This window comes from Carcharodon carcharias, chromosome 21 (assembly GCF_017639515.1).
Source record: "Carcharodon carcharias isolate sCarCar2 chromosome 21, sCarCar2.pri, whole genome shotgun sequence".
In the NCBI taxonomy this organism is placed as follows: domain Eukaryota; kingdom Metazoa; phylum Chordata; class Chondrichthyes; order Lamniformes; family Lamnidae; genus Carcharodon; species Carcharodon carcharias.
In genome coordinates, this window is record NC_054487.1 from 31,652,238 (window position 1) to 31,672,394 (window position 20,157).

The 20,157-nt window shown below is 42.8% G+C and overlaps 1 protein-coding gene across 2 annotated transcripts in view; it reads left to right on the plus strand.

Annotated features, from left to right (window-relative positions):
* fbln1 (fibulin 1) overlaps positions 1-20,157 on the plus strand; it is a 289,537-nt gene that overhangs the window by 11,410 nt on the left and 257,970 nt on the right. For both annotated transcript variants that reach the window (XM_041215928.1, XM_041215927.1), the window contains exons 2-3: positions 7,146-7,254; positions 19,633-19,762. In XM_041215928.1, coding sequence (XP_041071862.1) covers positions 7,146-7,254; positions 19,633-19,762 — 239 coding nt within the window. The remainder of the gene's footprint in view (positions 1-7,145; positions 7,255-19,632; positions 19,763-20,157) is intronic.

Genomic DNA, 20,157 nt, shown 5'->3' on the forward strand with positions numbered 1-20,157 from the left:
TGCATGCTCTTTGAGTGTTATGGATGGCTGAAATTGAATATTCATCAACCATTTAGATTTCTTGTCTGCTGAAGGCAATTTATCACAAAAACGTTCTTGACATTAACTACAAGGAATGACTGTTCAGTGTCTTGCATTTGCCAGTATTAAAATGTCAAAAGGCACTGAAGAATGTTTTAACGACCTAGTTTTTATTTTCTGGCAGTTTCACAGGTTTGGCATGTTTTTTGCAACTCAACATTGTCATCATGTCCAAATTTTGTCTGAAGCACACTTGACCTGTTAATCCAGAGTGTTTTTAGACTTGCGTATTTATTTGGAATGAATAGGAATTAATTTGGAAATGCCGATAGTAATTTAGTTCACTGAAAATGGTTTCTTTCATATCAGTGAAAATTAAAATAAAAATTATTTTAGCAGACCTAAGTATCACAGTATTACAATAATAAGTATAAACAAGGAGTTGATCAGCGTGCATGTTTCAACAACAACAAACTTATTTAGTACCTTTAACATATTGAAATGCCCCAAAGCGCTTCACAGGGGCATTATAAAACAAAGTATGTCAAAATATGAACACAATAATATTAGGTCAGATGACAAAAAGCTTGGTCAAAGAGGTAGGCTTTAAGGAGTGCCATAAAGGAGGAAAGCAAGCAAGAGAAGCGAAGAGGTGTAGGGAATTATTCCAGAGCTTGGGAAGGTACATCCACCATTGTGAGACTGAGGCTGATGGGCAAGCGATAGAAGGAAGTCACACGGTTTACAGGATATCTGCACCAACTCCAGAGGAAAAAGATGAATGGATAAAGTACTGCAACCAGCAGAGACTCTTTTTATGGAATGCTGGCAGCAAGAAAGAAGAAAGTTCCCTCAACTAAGAAGCATTAAAATGATGGCCTCTCATGCAGCTTGAGTCAAGTATCTAGCATGGGTCATGTGACCTAAGGAAATCTGTTTTCAAGTGTCAATAACTGCAGTGCATTCTGAGGCTATGTGCTTGTGCTGGAGAGAAGTGCTGAAAGTTAGAAGGCTCTTATGATCTTCTGTTACTTGCCCCTCAACTAATGAAGAAATAGTTTTTCCTCAGCAGTCTCTCAATATTTCTCTCCACACAGCTGGTTTGTTTGTGGAGTCCAGGGCTTCTACATTACCTCCTCAAAGCTTTATATTTCTTAAGAATCTCTTGATTTGACATTTTTTTGTTGTGAGAGGCCTATGATTCTATCAGCCATATGCAAAGGACTGACGTCATTGAAGATCCATGTCAACCCTCAAGAAATAGATAGAAAGCCATGAAAAATGGCCATCCCTGAAAGTTGGTGAGGTCAGAGTTTTAATACTTCAAGTGCCAATGGACAGCTTGATTAGAATTTGGTACTATGACTATTATTGATGACATGTTTGGAAAATGAGGGTGTCCAATCAGTCCAGTTTTGTGGAGAGAGATGTGTGGTGACAAGAGAACTGGAAACTGAAGACACACCTGGAAAGAAGCCAGTCACATTACTACTGGGAATATTGTGCAAAAAGACTTGTCTGTCCATCAGATAAAACATTTCGACTTAATTTTTTAATTGAAGATTTTTGTTCATAGGTGTTTTACTTTTCCATGTTGCTTTCCATTTTTCAATTCACTGGTGGACAAATGCAGAAAAAAATGAGATGACTAATCAGCATTAGTCTATTTATCAGACATCCAAATACTTAATGTATAGATTTCTTTTTGGATTATTTTGTATTTGTTTAGTTGGTTTTAAGTTGTGATGATAAATTGATATCAGTAATTTTTCATCCTTTACCATTCATACTTGTAATCTAGCACTGACAAACCAGGTCAAATAAATCAAATTCTGTGTAAAATTGGGGATGTACAAGAGGCCAGAATTTGAGTGCAGATATCTTGCAAAGTTGTGGAGCTAGAGAAGGTTACAGAGATAGGGAGGGGCAAGACCATGGAGAGATTTGAAAACAAGGAAGAGAATTTTAAAATCCAAATGTTGTTTGAATGGGAGCCAATGTAGATGAGTGATCGCAGGGGTGATAGAGAAACAGGGCTAACTGTGAGTTAAGGCAGGGGCACTAGAGTTTTGGATGATCTCAAGTTTACAGAGGGTAGAAGGTGGGAGACCAGCCAGGAGTGCATTGGAATAGTAGAGTCTGGAGGTAACAAAGGCATGAATGAGGGTTTCAACAGAAGGTGAGGTGGGACAGGGACAAAGTCAGACGGTGTTATGGAGATGGAAAGTGAAAATGAGCTATGAAATGCATTCTACAGCTTTCAACTTCAATGAGAGCATAAAATGAATGCTAACAGATTAGCCACCTTCATAGACCTTTTGCAAAATTGAATTTGTTGCTTGAGAAGAGGAACTGATATTTGGGGTAGATTAAGAAGGTTGAACAAGGCTTAGAAAACCTTAGAGAGATGAAGCTAATGGTAGCATTTAAAAATAGTGTGCCTTTGGGAATAAGGTCCCACCTGGAAGACCATGAAGTTTCTAAGATGAGGGAGGCTGCTTTAATGGCAGACAATTATGAATTGTTTCACAAGCATGTCACAAGCATGTTAGCAACAGGCTATTGTTTGTGAACTCAGACATAAACTGGCAAGATAAGAGATCAGATCAAAGTGGGGAAAATAGCTCAGGGTAAGAAACAGATCCTTTTCAGAATAGTAAGAGACAGTCTGGAGGTCAAGGTTGAATCAAGGGTACCAGCATGTTATCTTTGTCATAAGAAATAACATGTAAAGGCTGACTATTGAAAATTAGAAAGCAAAACTATAGTATTTGTGATGGTGCACAGTACTCCTCCAGAAAATACTGTCCCAGTGGTTAAAAGTGATGACAAACATGTAGGTTTTCCTATATTTACTGTTAAAGTCGGCCAGAGTGCAGGAAATTATGGACGTTTTCTGTTTAAAGGCGGGCTGTCATTCTTGTTTGACGAGGCAGGAAAGCAAATTATTATTCATAGAAATACTCGAGCAGCCCAGTCACTGATGTTGGTAGGCTTTACAAATTTACAAAATAAAAATATATTGATACAGGGTATTGATGGGAATTGTTTATCCATCCCTTTGTATAGAGTTAATTTAAAATGTAGTTTAATTAACTGTCCTGTAATTGTGAGTGTTGTGCCTAATTTGCCCTTAGATGTGTAGATTTTTTATTGGGGAATGACTTGCCTGGGTATAAAGTATTGCCACCTCCAGTGATTCCAGAAAAATCTGTTGAGGCTGTGGAAAACAAAATTGTGCAGGAGAAATCGAGTGATGTAAAAGAATCAATTGTTTCCTGTAACCCTGCTGTAAAAATTACTATTTTAACAAAAGAAGTGCCCAAAGTGTCAGAAACACAAACTGGTGATGTTCAAAGCTGAAAACAAAGAGTTAATGGCAGTTGGAGAGACGTAAAGTGATCTGAATTAAACATGTAGGCAAACATGAGCAAGGTGTGATAGAGCAGATAGCAATAGTACTCAAAGCTACTGATGAAGCAAAAGAAAGAAATGCTTTGACACAGATGGCACAGCTGTATCCAGTACTGACATTAGAGGTGTGAGTAAAGGTAGGTGTTCTTAAACTTAAATTAAAACTTCAAAATAATGAAATAGTTGCTTTTTCTAGAAAAGAATTGGACAAAGCTGAAACTGAATGGGAAGATAAAAAGCAGAAAGAAACTAAAATAATTCATGAATTGACCAGGAAGCAGTATGAAATCTTTTGGCTAAACATCAATATAACCTCAACAAAGTTTTTAAAGTAGCTAAAGAGGATTTTATTCAACAGAAAAATTAGCTCCATGCACATAAGGAGGCAGCATTAAACCTGCATATCCTTGAAAGGAACACCAAAAGAGTGAATCATGGAAAAAAAAACCTTAAATATTAAAGTGATGCTGAATTTAAAAAGGATAACATGAATTCAATTGTTAAGGAGGACAATTCAGATGTGTGGCTGGTTGAGACTTTCTTCACAGACTTGAACATTTAAAAAAACATGCAGACATGGAGGAAAATGGAAATCTAGAGTTAAAACCAGAACAGAATGGTTCAGAGTCTGTCTTAAAAAGTGAAAACCCTGATAATGATTTAGTAAGTGACTTTCAAGAAGAGCAAAAGAAATTGCTAAATACAGAGGGTAAGAAGTGCCATGATAGAGAATTTCTCCTTGGATTCCAATTCATAGCTGCCGTATCCAGAAACTGGATAGTTTGCCAACAATCAGCAATGTTGTTGTTAAAAAAGTCGACCAGACCAAACAAATTATGAAACCCTTGGGCCCATCATAAATGCTATCCCAGGGTCCAGACTGTGTATAATCCAATTCAAAGTTTTAACCGAGGACATGGAACTGCTGTACAGCCTATGCAAAATGGAAAAGGGGATCTTTTGTGCAGATTGAAACAAAGTGAAATGACAAGTAGTAAAAGAAACTCTTGTTTGCAAGAGAGTTCGGACTCTAAGAACTTATGCAAACTGGACTTTAAATCTTAATTTTCACATTTGGATGGCTATTACAGGTTTATCCTTATAATATTGTCATGTCAAAATATTTAATGGTGAAAAGTAATGAAAGGTGCAAGAATATTACCTTTACTGTGTGTAGTAAGTTAGTTGCTAGAATGTTTACAATGTTGTATTTTGAGGGTATTATAGAAAAATCATTACTATGGTAATGCGTTTTCTAATTTTTAGGGGGAGGTGTTATGAATGCAGGACTTTATAAGATGCTTATGTTTTAAATTGTCTTTTTTAATGTAAGGCAAAACAGAATTTTCTGTATGGGCAATGGTGTGATCATACTAACTCTGCCTAGGGACAGGCCCATGTGATCTGTAAGCAAAATCTATAGAAAACTAGATGTCCATTTTCAAACTTTTTTCTGGACACAGAGATGCACAGAGATAGAGACCCCAAGCCTGATCAATCTGTAAATCTCAATCTTCAGAGGTCAACCTGTATCATTGAGGGAGACAGAAACAGCTCTTGCTGTGAAAAGCAGACAAAATATCTGTTTTTTGTGTTAGCCACTAAGCAAAATGTTGGTGAGGATTGGTTCTCTATATGAAGAAGTAGGACTTGTAGAGATTTAAGGAACAAAGAGTTGCCAGAGTAGACCTTGCTGCTGGAAGTTGGTTTAGGGATAACATTCAAAAGACACTGGAAGATTCACCCTGGCATGGCAGGGAGAAGGGAACCTGCTGAAAAGCTTTGCGGAGCTTGGAACTGAACATTCAAGACTACATATCTGCTGGGAATGTGGCATAAAGCATTTTGTTTGTGTAAGTTAATGGGAAAGTACATTTTCTGTAGTTTGGTGTATTTGTTGCCTATTAAGTACTTTGGCCGGGATTTTCCATGATTGCTGGCTCGGTGGCGTGAGTGGACAATATGGCAAGAAGGCCAAAAATCGGTTTCACAACATTGTGAAGCCAGTTTGTGATCGTCTGCTCAGCCCGTTGATGGTGAACCGCGTTCCCCGCCATTGGCTGTCGGGAGCCTCATTGTAATATGTCAGCATATCATTATAAGGTCACCCAGCCAGACTCATCCCCTTTCCCCTGCTGGAACATCCGCCCATATCAGTGGGAAAGCATACCGATGTGCTTCACAACAGCATGTATAAAGCATGCACTTGATGGGCTGCACTTCGCTCGGGACTTCAGGGTTTGTTTGCCTACCTCGCTTCGGTTAGCATTTGCAGTCATCAGCACCAGGCTTCACAGACAGTGCTACTTCACTTTTAAGAGGCTGACAGGCGGGTCTATTCCTACCAGATCAGCCATATGTGGATGGCTTTTCAATGGCTGCAGGGCAAGGTCTTGCTTGGGGAAAGTGGGGAAGTGGCCTCAGGCAAGGGAAGAGGCTGCAGGACGAGGGCTGTACTGTGGAAGGAGGGTATCCCAGGGTGTGTGTGGGGGCACATGTTGATCTGTGCAAGTGGCCTCAAGATGGTTGAGGGCTGAGGAGGCAATCCCCAGAGGAGATGAGGCCAGAAGGACATGTGAGTGTATATGCATGAGAATGTATGAGCTGGCAGTGAGATGCCAGTGAATCTGTGATGGGCTTGAATGAGTGAGTTTAGAGTGATGAGATGGTTGCAATATCCTTGCAGCATGGATGAGATCATTCATGCTCTATCTGCATTGGATGGCCAACCTCTTCTGTGCAGCATTGGCACTGATCCCCATTGCCATCGCCTACCAAGCCGGATTGCTAACGTTGCTGCCCCTCTTGCGGCCAGAGTGAGGGTAGAGGACATCACAGCGGGTCGCCAAGGTGTCCAAAAGGCACTCAAGGGCTGCAGTCTTAAATTGTGAAATCTTGACCTGTAGTTCCTTCCATTGGCCACTGGAAAATTTATCTCTTTTTTAAAAGTTATTGGTGTCTACAGCGATCATGGCACTACAGATATTCAACTTTGATTAATATTTATGATAAACAGATTTTCAAACTGAAGACAATGGCATAACTGATCTGAACAAAGCAACTTTCTGTCCTGAGGTTTCCCACATTAACATCTTTAATATTTATCACCAAATATACCGTATCTTCACAGAGGAATAGGAATCTCATCACACCGCCATTCAATAAACATAGCTGTTGACACAATGATACATCAGTTAGTGTTTCAAATCAATGCCATGATTCTCAAACAGAAATACCAGCCAGGCTGGTGCCAGATTGCATCTTGGATTTAAAAAGGAGGGATAAGTTTTACTTTGGTTATTTTAAATTTTAAAAAAATAGGGCATTTATTTTATTAATTGTCACACCTTGCACAAGATCTATGTCTGTCCCCTTTTGCAATTTTGTTATTCATCAGTGAGAGCACATGATAGGATGTGTTACTATGGACGATGGATCACAACGCACATACAATTTCTGTTGCTTCTCTTTCCTGGTGCCTCGGCATATACGTCATCTTCAAGGTGACTGAGAGAGAGAGGAACATCACTGTTATTATTTTATGCTTTCTTTGGCATGGTTGCAGCACTATCGAAATGTGGAACACTATAGACTGTTAATCAAATTTATTTACAAATACCTGGCCAGGAAGAAAGTGGCCTCTGATGCACTTTCCAAGACAAAACACCATTCTGTTCATGCCTGATTATCTTATTTTTCTTTTCTTGTAGTAACAGTGCAGAGTTCAATCGATGCCTGCTGTTCCAATGGATTGAAGTGGGCCACTGAGAAAGCAGAATGTGCTTCTTTGCCCGATGCACTAGAAGAAGCATTTTGCAGGTATATTTTCAAGCACATGGAAATTTGCCTTTAAATGAATTACTTGTAATCAGTGCACTCTGTTGGAACTGCTGTTTTATTGTAAGCCTCCAATTACATAAAATTACTTAGAATTTACAGTACAGAAACAGGTTACTTGGCCCAACTGGTCTGAGCTGTTATTTATGCTCCACACAAGCCCTCTGCCACCCTAGCTGTGGCTCAGTTAGTAGCATTCTTGTCTCTAAATCAGAGGTTGTGGATTCAAGTTCCACTCCAGAGACTTGATTACAAAACTCAAGGCTGGCAATCCATTGCAGTACTGAGGGAGTGCTGCAATTGTGGATGTACTGTCTTTCAGATAAGATGTGAAGCTGTATTCCCTCTCAGGTGGGCATAACCCATGACACTATTTTTGAGGAAGAGCAGGGGAATAATCCTCAGTGTTTTGGCCAATGTTCCCTCAATCAACATTACTAATCTGGTTATTATCATATTGCAATTTGTAGAAGCTTGCTCTGCGCAAATTAGCTGCCATGTTTCCTACATTACACCTACATTACACTTCAAAAGTACTTCATTGGCTGAAAAGTACTTTGGGACATCAAGTGGTTGTGGAAGGAACTATATCAATGCAAGAATTTTTTTCTTTCTGTACTTCATCTAACCCTATTTGCATATCCTTCTGTTTGTTTCTCCTCATGTGCTTATTTGGTTATGCCTAAAAGGCAACTACTCCATGTGGTGCAATGTTTCACATTTTAACCACTTTCTGAATAAATACATTTCTCCTGAATTCTCCTTTGGATATATTAGTGACTATTTTATACTTATGCCTCTAATTTTAGACTCCCTGACAAATTAGAATATCTTCCCCACATTTACCTATTAAATCCATTCATAATTTTAAATACCTCTACCACTCAGCCACATAGACTAAAAAGGTCCTGGGTCCAGGCCTGATCTGTGGTGAGACACTGAACCATAAGGTGGCATTTCTCATTTTAATATGTAGGAAAAATCACTCCCAAGAACAATAAATTACTGAGAGTCAATGATACAGTGTTGATTTCTGCAGATTGAGATTTACAGATTTATCAGACTCTGGCAGAATCAAATATAACACATTAAAAATATTTCCTTTAACCCTACTTAGTGCTTTATTAAACACGTTGCTTGAGAATGCAGCTGAGAGAGAAAAAATACATAGGCCGGAATTTTTCGGCTCCAGCGCGGCAGTTTCCACTGCACCAGATGTGGCAGGACATTCAAACCTCCATTCACTTCGAAGGACTGGAAGATCCCGCTGGCGGGAGTAGCCGGAGAATTCTAGCCATATTCTTGTAACACTTCCCCTTTAGTAACTTTCCTCAGTTTGGTCTGACTGGCAGGCTGTGAGAACTTTCTGTGATGATGTAGTGCAGATGATTGCTCATAAACAATCTGGATTGAAACTGTCTGAACTACCAGCCAAGAGCCGTGACCAAAATTCAGCTTGATGCTGGCACACAAAAAGCATTCAGTCCTGTCTTGAGAATGACTTTTCAGATTTCTGCCCAAAGCTTTAAACCTGCAGATGTAAGAATTTTGAATAAATTATCCATAAATGTTTTCAAACAATTTTTATAAATCCTGATAGTGATAATTGAATATTTGTATTTATGTAGGAATTTTCATGCCCATAGGACATTCCAGTTGATTAATTTTGAAATGTAGGCATGAGTTTTCATCCTTGAGGTGGAAAGCGGGAGACAGAAGAATTCCCTACTCAGCCCACCTTCTTCAGGAGAAAGTGCTCTCAAAGACATGATCATCATTGATGGAGGGGTGGGTGTGGGTTGGAGTCAGACCAGCCGACCGAATTTATTTAAAATGCGCATGTCTGCTGAGAGAGTTCAGTTGGGGAGTTTCAGTTTTGATAGGGAAAAAAAAATCCTTTTTTTTATCATGTTTAACTTTATTATTTCTCTTAAAACCAAACTGTGTCCTGAGGAGACACATTCCTGAAACGTTACTTCACCTTCTGTGAAGTGAAATGTATCTTTTTTCATAAAGTCTCCACGCTAGAGACCACCCAGGGGAAGTGTGAATTTGTATGTGAAAACGGCAGCCACAGGGACTGCCAGGTGCCAAGGCTGGCTGTTTAAAAGACCCACCTTGGTGTTGTGGGACTTTGTCCCAGTTAAAATAAAAACACAAAGGCCCTCTTGCCCTCACCCCTCACAACCCCTCAACCACCCCCCCACCCCACACACACACTCCCATGTGCCATCTGTCCCACCCCATGGCCTCGCATGCCCTTCATGCCAAAGCTAAGTCCATCTGCCCAACCCCATGGCCCCTCAGGCCCTAATGCCAAGCTATGCCACTTAATCCAAACCCCCCCATGGCCCCTCATACCCTCAATGCCAAACTATGCCACTTCCATGCTTGGCTGAGAGCCCAGCTGTGTTCCAGGGAAAACATTGCTTGCTTGACAGCTCAGGATCTCTGAACTCTTTGGTCAATTTCACAATGTTTATTTACACAAGGTTAAGTGGTTTCATGGGCTATTGATCTGTTTGGTTTTTGTTATTGATACTTTAAAGGGTCTGGATGATTGACACTTCTATTACCTTCTAAGTGAAATGACTTTTTTTAACATAGCAGAAAGTTATGTGTGAAGTATTTTTTTTAAAAATAGCTTTTTGTTACTTGCACTGTAGGGTTCATTGGTTCTATAAAGTTAATAGTGGGTCAATGGGCATGCAAGTGTCATAGCTTGGCATAGGAGGCATGAGGGGCATGAGGGTGGTTGGGAGGCATAGCTTGGCATAGAGGGGACGAGGAGGACCTTTTAAACTCACCTTTTGAAAAGTCTCCTCAGGAGGGCTAGGGTTCACAACTCCTCTAACAGGCCACGAAACACGAGTCTTTCAAAACCTGGCCCGACTACGTGAAGATTGTGGAGAAGTTAGGGCATGCCTATCTCCACAATTGAGCCAGCCATGCCCAGAGTTCCGGATGTGGGCTTCGGCATTTCGCCCAGCATGACATGCGCTCCCTGTGCAACTCAGGGAGAATGGCTCCGATTTAAAACTTTGAATAAAGATTAGGAAAAAAATTCCCTGCCATGTCCCATTATGTGACACTGTCACATGAGTTGGGACATGTCCATAACTTTTACTGTAAAATATTCTGTATTTTTAAAATCACTCATGAAACCTCATCCCACCTATAGATGAGGTTTCATGTTTTTTCACAAGCCTGGCTGTGCTCCTGGCCTGCCCGCCAACCTTAAGTTGGATGGGCAGGTCCATTAATGAGTTTAATTGTTTTTTTAATGGCCTTAATAGGCTGTTGACAGGTCGGCGGGCACGCGTCCAACTCAGATGCGTGCCCACTGAACTGACAATCTAAATGACATGGGGTGACGTCGGGACGCATGCCTGACATCACCCCACATCATTTACGCAGCAATGAGCGGGCTCTGCCTCCACTCGCCGACTGGAAGATGCTGGCCTCTGAATCAGGACCCGCTCACCAGCCTTGGTGAAAATCCAGGCTGGGGCTATGCTGCTTGCATTGACCAAGCTGGCCAACTTCTCTCACTGCCTTTGCAGTATCTGCCTGACAGGGGCTTCCTAGCTCCTGGGTGTAGAGGACCTTTCTTCTGCTGTCTACCTTCTGTACCAAGCCTCCAGTGCTGCATCAGAGAACCATTGTTGTGTCAGTCTTGTTTCTTTATCAAAATCACCATTCGAAGAATTTCTAGCTGCTGCTCAAGTCAAAACACCCCCCTCCTTTAAGAGGTAGTTGGCTTTAAGCAGTGCCAGCCAGCTTGAACTTGTGCTAGCCCCTCACGATTTTGTACCCCCTGTTCACATGTGCAACCACTCAGCAGCACACTTAGTGCTGGTTGCATGCAAAAATCATTGAAATTAGCATGCAGCACAAGGTTGCTGCCTGCATCGGAATTAATAGGCACTGGTTAATTGTGCAATACAACATCCGTGGCATTTTTTGGGCCTTATCCAATTCCATGGCCATTAAATTTATGCACCGTGTGACTGTTATTTACTGTTAAGAAGGTTAGAAGTTGCACTGACATTTTTTGACACTGATGAAAGCCACAACCTGCCTGTGTCTGTATGTGAGTGTGATTGAAGCTAATGAGGTAGTGAAGGATTGTGGGAGTAGGGGATGATACTATTGAGAAATACAGGAAATACCACAAGGGTTATAATGGGGTACAAACACAAAGACCAGCAAGAACAGGAAATAGTATGTATTGTATGTGTGTAGTTAAAGCAATTTGAGGTTGAAAGCTTATGTTAAACTTTTTTCAGGAAATGGTTGCCCTTACCCTTGAGCTTTCATAGCACCCTGGAGTGATACTTCTGAGGTTTGTCTTTTTGAAGTGAATGTTATTGACTGGCTCAGGCTGAAATGCTTTCTCTAGCAATGCAAGGTTTTATGTTAAACTGGATTGCTTGCTGGAGGAATTCTAAGAATGTGAGCAAAGATGTGCAAATGCCCTTTTATTCTAAAACACCAAATTACTGTGCTCCAGATCTACTGGACTAGATTTTATTTTTTTGCAATAGCCTGAATATGGGTGATAGCAAATCTGTAGCTCATTTTATAATTGATTTAAATTAATATGAAAATTGAAGAGTTATGAAATGAGCTACTGCTTTGCTATTACTAGCTTTATACAAGTGTACAAAGTCAAAGGGCGGGATTTTCCCATTAGCGCTGTAAGTATGGTGGCAGGCAGGAAAAGCGGCATTTGCCCCACTGGGCGCAATGATGGGTTTATGTGCCATACTGTCTGCTACCCGCCTCATTAACGGTGCAAAAATCAGAGGTACGTGACCCCAGCCATTCTTTCCTCTGGGTGTCATATTTAAAGTGCACCCGCAATCAGCCTTCTCAATGTCTCCAGGCCAGGATAGTCCCGTGGAAGAAATGGGCCCAAAAGGCATGAAGAGTGTGGCTCCCAGGTTCCATGATGCTTTGCTCACGCCTGCTGGATGCTGTTGAGGCCCGCCGGGCTGTCCTCTACCCCAGTAATGGCCAGAGGAGGTCCATCAATGCCAGCACTTTGGTTTGGGAGGCGGTGTCTTCGGCTATCAGCGCAAATGTGGTGTAGAAAAGGTCTGCAAAGTAGTATAGGAAGAGGATGAATGATCTCATCCATTCCAGCAGTGTAGGTCAACCATCCCATCAACCTCAACTCAGACATTCACAAGCCCATCAGGACTTAGCAGGATGACACATAACAGGGAACTCACACTCTGCCAGCTGAAGGTATATCACCACTCACTCTCTCACACACACCTTCATATCTCCATCTAGCCTCATGTCCTGTGTAAATCATGTCCTCATCCTATCCATGGCTCTACTCACCATGCACACAAGGCAGGCATCCTTATCATCTGCCTTGGCATGTGTCCTGCTCACAATCTCTCCGTTTGTCTTCATGCAAGTCAAACACGCACATGACAAGAGGGAGAGGTCCCAGGCCAGGAGTGAAATGGATGAAATTAAGGCCCTCACTCCCTATGAGAAGCGTGCCATCACGCTGGCTGGAGAGGACAGGGATCGTGCATGTGGCGACTATGGGAAGGGCATCACCAACCTAAGTGAGGACCCTGCACCAGCTCATCCCTCAGACAACCACACATGAGTCCATTCTGCTATCTTGAGTCACTTGCCAACCTTAAGTACTCTGTACTTTCTTTCATAGACACCTCTGGAAAGCGTTTAAGGGCATCATCCAGCCAAGCCCTCATCTCCAGCCCTAAAGACACTTCAGAGCTAGAAGAAGAAGAAAGCACCAATGAAGACCCATCACAGTGCTCACCCACAGCCTCCACCAACACAGAAACACACATTTAGCGGGGCCTAGTTTCAGAGTAGCCTCGGGGTCACAATTTGCTCCACAGCAGGCAGAGGCAGGGACATCCGAAGTAACCGGCGCTCGGAAAACTTCTGGAGGCCAGGATCCTGCTGAGTCCGAGTCTGATAATGAGCCTCTGGACTTGCTCCTAATTCAGTTGGTGGAGTTTCAGTGACAGTCAGGAATGTCAGGAAGGGTTGTCAACTGCTTTGCACTGATTGCAACGAACAATGCAGGGGTCCATCCATGCTCAGCCTGAGGTTATAGCACCAGTATGACAATGCACCAAGGTCAACACTGGTAGGGTGTCAGCAGCCATGGAGACCTTGGTCCAGAACATAGGTCCTGCACTGCGTCAGGAGCTGCACTTCATCGTTGTAGTCATTGGTGTCACCCATCAGTGGCTACACAAGAGAGAGGAAAGCAACCCAATCTAACACCAGTTTACCCTTCTCCTCAAGGAGACAGCCAGGAGCCCTCGGGTGCCCATAGGGAGGGGGACCAGCATCTGGACACCACTCAGTTGAGTCTGGGAGTCTCCAGCCAATCCTAATCCCATCTTCATGTGACCCCATCACTGCCATTTCCACAGGCCGAGGAGGATGCACCTGCCCCACAACAGGACACCAAGAGCAGGGCAGGGCCATCCAAATCTTGCCCACCAAAGTCATCATAGACAACAGGGTGTAGCAGTCAGCAGGCTGCCACCATCTCTGCTGTGGATGTCAGGGATGCACCAAGACATGATGGTAGGGTTAGGAAAATTAAGAAATATTAGGATCATGACGGTGGCACAGGTGATAACCACATGTTGTATACTTTGCACAAATGTAAATAGAATACCACCCATTTCACAACTTCTGTGTATGCCTCCTCTTTATGATTAGCTGTGATGTTGTCCATCAGGTGTGACATAAGACCTAGGAGCAGGAATAGGCAACTCAGCCCCTTGAGCCTGCCCCGCCATTCAATACGATCATGGCTGATCTCATTTCAGCCTCAACTCCAATTTCCTGCCCTCTCCCCATAACCTTTCAACCCGTTACTAATTAAAAATCTGTCTATCTCCTTAAATTTACTCAGCGCCCGGCATCCATTACACTCTGAGGTAGTGAATTCCAGATTCACGACCCTTTGAGAAAAGTAATTCCTCCTCATCTCTGATTTAAATCTACCACCCTTAGCCTAAAACTATGGCCTCTCATTCTAGAATGCCCTACAAGGGGAAACATCAACTCCACGTCTACTTTGTCTATCCCCTTTAGCATCTTATATACTCAATTAGATCTCCTCTTATCCTTCTAAACTCTAGCGTGTATAGGCCTAAACTGCTCAATCTCTCCTCGTAAGACAAGTCCCGCATTTCTGGAATCAATCTAGTGAACCTCCTCTGAACCACCTCCAATGCAACTACATCCTTCCTCAAGTAACAGGACTAAAACTGTGCACAGAACTCCAGGCGCGGTCTCACCAATACCTTGCACAGTTGCAACAACACTTCCCTATTTTTATACTCTATTCCTTTAGCAATAAGTGCCAAAATTCTATTTGCTTTCCTTATTACCTGCTGTACCTGCATACTAGATTTCAGCGATTCATGCACGAGGACACCCAGCTCCCTCTGCACTGAAGCATTCTGAAGTTTCTCTCCATTTAAATAATAAGTCGCCTTTTTGTTCTTCCGACCAAAATGGATAACCTCACACTTATCCACGTTAAACTCCATCTGCCAAATTTTGGCCCATTCACCTAACCTGTCCATATCCATTTGTAAATTTCTTATTTCTTCATTGCAAATTACTTTCCCACCTATTTTGGTGTCATCTGCAAATTTAGCTATAGTACCTTCTATCCCTGAATCCAAGTCATTAATATAGATTGCAAATAGTTGGGGCCCAAGGACTGAACCCTGTGGCACCCCACTAGTTACAGCTTGCCAACCAGAAAAAGACCCATTTATCCTGACTGTCTGCTTTCTGTTGGTTGGACAATCCTCTATTCAAGCTAATATATTACCCCTAACTCTGTGTGATCTTATCTTGTGTATTAATCTTTTGTGCAGCACCTTATCAAAGGCCTTCTGGAAGTCTAGATATACTATATCTACAGGATCCCCATTATTCACTAAGCTTGCCACATCTTCAAAGAACTCTAGCAAATTAGTCAAACACGATTTATTTTTCACAAAACCATGCTGACTCTGATGGATTGCATTTTGACTTTCCAAATGCCCCATTACTAATTCCTTAATAATGGGTTCCAACAATTTCCCAACAACAGATGTTAAACTAACTGGTCTATAGTTTCCTACTTTCTGACTCCACCCCCTTTTTGAATAAGGGTGTTATATTAGTATTTTTCCAATCCACTGGAACCTTTCCAGAATCCAGGGAATATTGGAATATTATAGCCAATGCATCCACTATCTCTGCTGCCACTTCCTTTAAGACCCTGGAATGTAGGCCATCAGGTCCTGGTGACTTGTCATCCTTTAATCCTAATAGTTTGCTCAGTACTTTTTCTCTAGTGATGGTGATTGTTCTAAGTTCCTTCTTCTCTATACGCTCTGCACTACCTGTTACTATTGTGGTGGTACTGGTGTCCTCCACTGTGAAAACTGAGGCAAAATATTGATTAAGCATCCCTGCCATTTCTGTGTTCACACAATGGTTACTACTGTCATTTATCGCAGATGTTGAAACCAGGTGCCTCGGGTCAATGTTGTCAGCTTCCACATCACCGCAGTGTGTGCACACTCTCATATAATTCCCAACATCATTGATGCCTTGTCCTTAATGTCAAGTCTGCTTGTGTGAGGAACCTTGCTCACATGATGTGCTGCTTGGTACATTCTTCATTCTTACCTGCTTAAGATTGGGGCTAAGGTGTTCACCTGTCGAGTCTACATTATTGTTTGGTGAAGGTCGTGTCCATCAAGACATGTAAAAGCATGGAGGAGGGCCATAGATCCTCATACTCCATTTACGCACCCATCTGGCAGAATTTCCTATCTATGATGCCTTACTCAGAGATCGTGTGCGATCCTGCCTGCCTTGTGTGTATCCGACTATTACAGTGCACAATTGTTAAGCTTTGCTAGAAATGCGAGCACCTTTCCATCTTTGAGTGCCAGAATTATGACCCTTGAAGGCACTTCATTTTTTTGATGCTCAACCCTCCAACCTTCTGCCTTTCTAACTTTGTAGTTGTCTGCATTGTGGCCACAAGACTCTCGTCACAATGTAGGGATGCAGAGCTGAGCCATACATTCTGAGCAGCCTCCTCTCACCTATAGCCTCGCCAAAGTCATTGAAGGTAAACACAAATGGCCATGTGGTGCAATCAAAGGACCCTTGGAACATGCTTGGAAGCACATATGGTAGCTTCTGACACCTTTGAGGGCACCAATGGGTTGCAATCCAAAATGAATCTGATGAGTGTTCTTTATGATCAAACAAGTGTTACTTTGAGTGGTTCATGGTGTGTTTGCATTTTGCAGCTGGCAAGGGCCAGAGCTGGCCATGAGAGCAGACTGACTGTGTGAACTTCATGATCCTCAGGTGCTCCAAATTCATGGAAAGGTCAGAATGAGTGCATGCCTGCATCCCTAACTGAGAGTGACAGATGTCAATGTGATGAATGAGAAGGGGGCACAAGGACTAGGTGATGTCAAAATGGAGTTACACATGCATAACATCCCTGGTTGCCTTGGCCCAAGTGTGACCTCTCAGTTATACAATCGAGGTGACATAGAAAACACTTTTCCATTCTGGCAGAGGATTTCCTTGAGGAGATTTGTCAGACTGAAGGCGTAAAGCTATGTGTGCATTGAGGATTGTTGAGCTGGACAGTCTCTACTATGTTTCAATGGTGACTGTGATGCTGCAGAGACACTACTAGAGGCTGTGCCTTCTGACATGTGATGCGGAATGCCCTTATCCAGGTTGGACCTCCTCTCAACAAGGACACATTACTGAGCCTTCATCCTTCAAAGGATGAGGACAATGGTTGGCAAAATACTTGAGAGCTCACTCTCAGATTGAAGTGCATGGTTGCAAGGAAAGAGTTAGCAATGCTGCTGTTCATGTGGGCCAATGAGAGAGGACACTTGTCCAAGAGAATACAGGCTACAACTCGTCATCCTCCTCTTGGAATCTGGTGGCTATGAGGGCCTCACATGCATGCCTGCCTCATCTGGCCCATGCTATAGCTCCTACCCCTGCAGCCTCAGCTTCCTCAAACTCTTCGCCCTCATCCCTTTAAATGTCCTCCTCATTAGAGGAGATGTGCAGCTCCTCCATATCTGCATCTGGTAAGTCCTCCCTCCTTTGCAGTGCCAGATTGTGCAATGTGCAGCCGACAACAATGTCCCAGGAGACCATCTGAGGAGTATACTGCAGTGCGCTACCAGACCAGCTTGGACTCTCCCTTGTGGGAGTGCAGTAATCCCTGCCATTGCCCTGGAGGTACATTATGTTCAGGTTTCCTTCCCTCCAAGGATTCTCAAGGCTTCCCCTCCAAAGGACAAGGGCAGAAGACACATGGGAACGCCACCAACTGGAAGTTCCCCTTCAAGCCACTTACCATCCTGACTTGGAAATATATCACCGTTCCTTTACTGTCGCTGGGTCATAATCCTGGAACTCCATCCCTAACAGCACTGTGGATGTACCTACACCACAAGATTGCAGCGGTTTAAGAAGGCAGCTCACCACCACCTTCTCAAGGACAATTAGGAATGGGCAATAAACGCTGGCCTAGCCAGCAAAGCCCACATCCCATGAATGAATTAAAAAGAAGCTTTATGCCATTTTGATTGTGCAGGATATCCCTGTGTAACCTCTCGAATGCATTGAGGCAGATGTGCCTATGCCCCATTGGCAGATTAGCCCACTTCTTCTTGAGTCCTATTACACAATGAGTTTCTGAGCCCACCCTCTTCCCTCCCACCCCCATGAAACCCTCTAATGGCCCTACAATTCCTTTTAAACATTGACAGCCTACCCTGACTGAGCGTGCCAACCGCAACCCATTATTGAGCCAGAAAGCCGCTGGACCAAGGCGCCCGTTACAACAACCACACTGTGGTTGCTGGGCACAATTGACAGTTTGCTAACATGCACTCCCCCTCTTTGTTTAGACAGGGACAGTCCTTGGAAGGTCAGCACTGTAAAGTTAAACACCTCATCACTCTGCCATCTTCCAGTTCAGGCCTCAACTCACTTATGACCCTCTCTAAGACACTCTTCCTCATTCTATTCCTGAGGGACCCTCCAACTTGTACCCCCCTAGTCATGTGTTGGAGTGCATCCTTTGTCACGTTCCCCCCTTCTCCATTGGAGGCTGTGCACTGTGGCTCCTTCCACAATCTCTGTCCACTTATGCCTCCTTTCCAGTGAAGACCTTGCACTGCAGCCCCTTCCACAGCAGCCCCGCCTTATCGCTGGCCTGGTGGGCAGAGACTTGCCTGGGATCCCCCGTGAGAGTGATGTGGTGCTGCCTGCAAAGCCTGATGTTGAATGAGGTGCTGCGAGCACTGCGGGATGAAAGGTAGGTGAACAAACCTCGAAGCCACAAGTGAAGTGCTGGTCGCCAGCTGCATGTCACTTATATACCATTGTGAAACATGTCGGTCTAATTAAATGTTAAAATGACCTCTTGATCCAGTGTGGGGGCGGGGTGATACTGGCAAGCAGGCTTTATAATGAGCATGCATAAGATTTAAATGTGTTCAAATTGCCTTCCTGACATTGCGCATCAGAAAACACTCCTCACCATTGAAGTCCTGAGTGGATGATAGGACCCTGTTTTCCTGCCGGCGTAACATAGATTTTCCCACTCCTATCTGCCATGATACTTGCCGTGGGCTGAAGCAGAAAATCTAGGCCAAAATCTACCCCACTTAGTCCATATGTTACCTTTTTGTAATAGGCTTCTGAAATGAAAAAATGTTGAATAGACTTTTGAGGTGTTGTGTGTGTTGGGGAAGAGCTAGTACTCGATATTCCCCACCATCAAATATAGGGGGAGAGAATATTGGAGGAATTGTGACTTTGGGCTGCTTTGGTTGATCTCTTGGTGACTAGTCACATAATGGCGTTGGCAGAGGGCTGGAATTGGGGCACTTGATGCCAGCTCAAGGTGACTCAAGGAACTGAAAAAGGAAAGGATCAGAAGTCAACTATAGATAGTTAAAATTTTTAATAATATTATTAGTCTACTTGTTTTTTTCTCCCAAATCATTACAGCTTCCCCAAATTTGAAAGCTTCATTTTCTTAGCCCTTCAGCATTCTTTCCTTTTTGAAAGCTCACGTTTAGTACCGTGCTACTGTGGGTAAGTTTCATTTCAGTTTAGTAGCCTTTCTCTTACGCAGAGCAACATGTGGCATTAATCAATTATTAACATGCCTCATTAATATAATTGTAGCTGCAAAATACTTCCGAGACTTGGTTGACTTGATCTCTGCTTCCTGTTTTGTAAAAAGATTAAAATTTCTCACATTCCTCATTACAGAATAGCACAGGAACAATGTTGTCGGGTAAAGCTGGAGGAGATCCACTGCACAAATGGTATAAACATGGCCAGAGAAAACAAAGAATGTGAGGCACATGGCACTGATATAGGCAAATGCAACGCTGTAAAGGTAATGCATGTTTTTCTTTCCAAGTTCCTTGTTTTACAATGAAGCTTCTTGAACACAATGCTTTACAAAAGGTATTGAAATTTATTCTCAGTCAAGTAAAGCCACTGTCCTAGAAATTGGTTTGTGCCTGTCTGTGTGGAACAGGTAGGCTGAGATCAGTGAGCTGGTGATGTCTATTAGGCAACTCACTAGCATAGAGGATTTCAATTGCAGACCCCTACTGTGGCCCTCAGGTAGGTCCTAGTAGAGGACGGAAGCAATCAGATATGATGATGGCAATTATAGAGGCAAACTGATGACGGCAAAATTAATGGCTCTTTACTTAAATGCACTTAGTATTCAGGACAAAATAAATGAATTAACGACACAAAAAGAAGTTAATGGGTATGATCTTA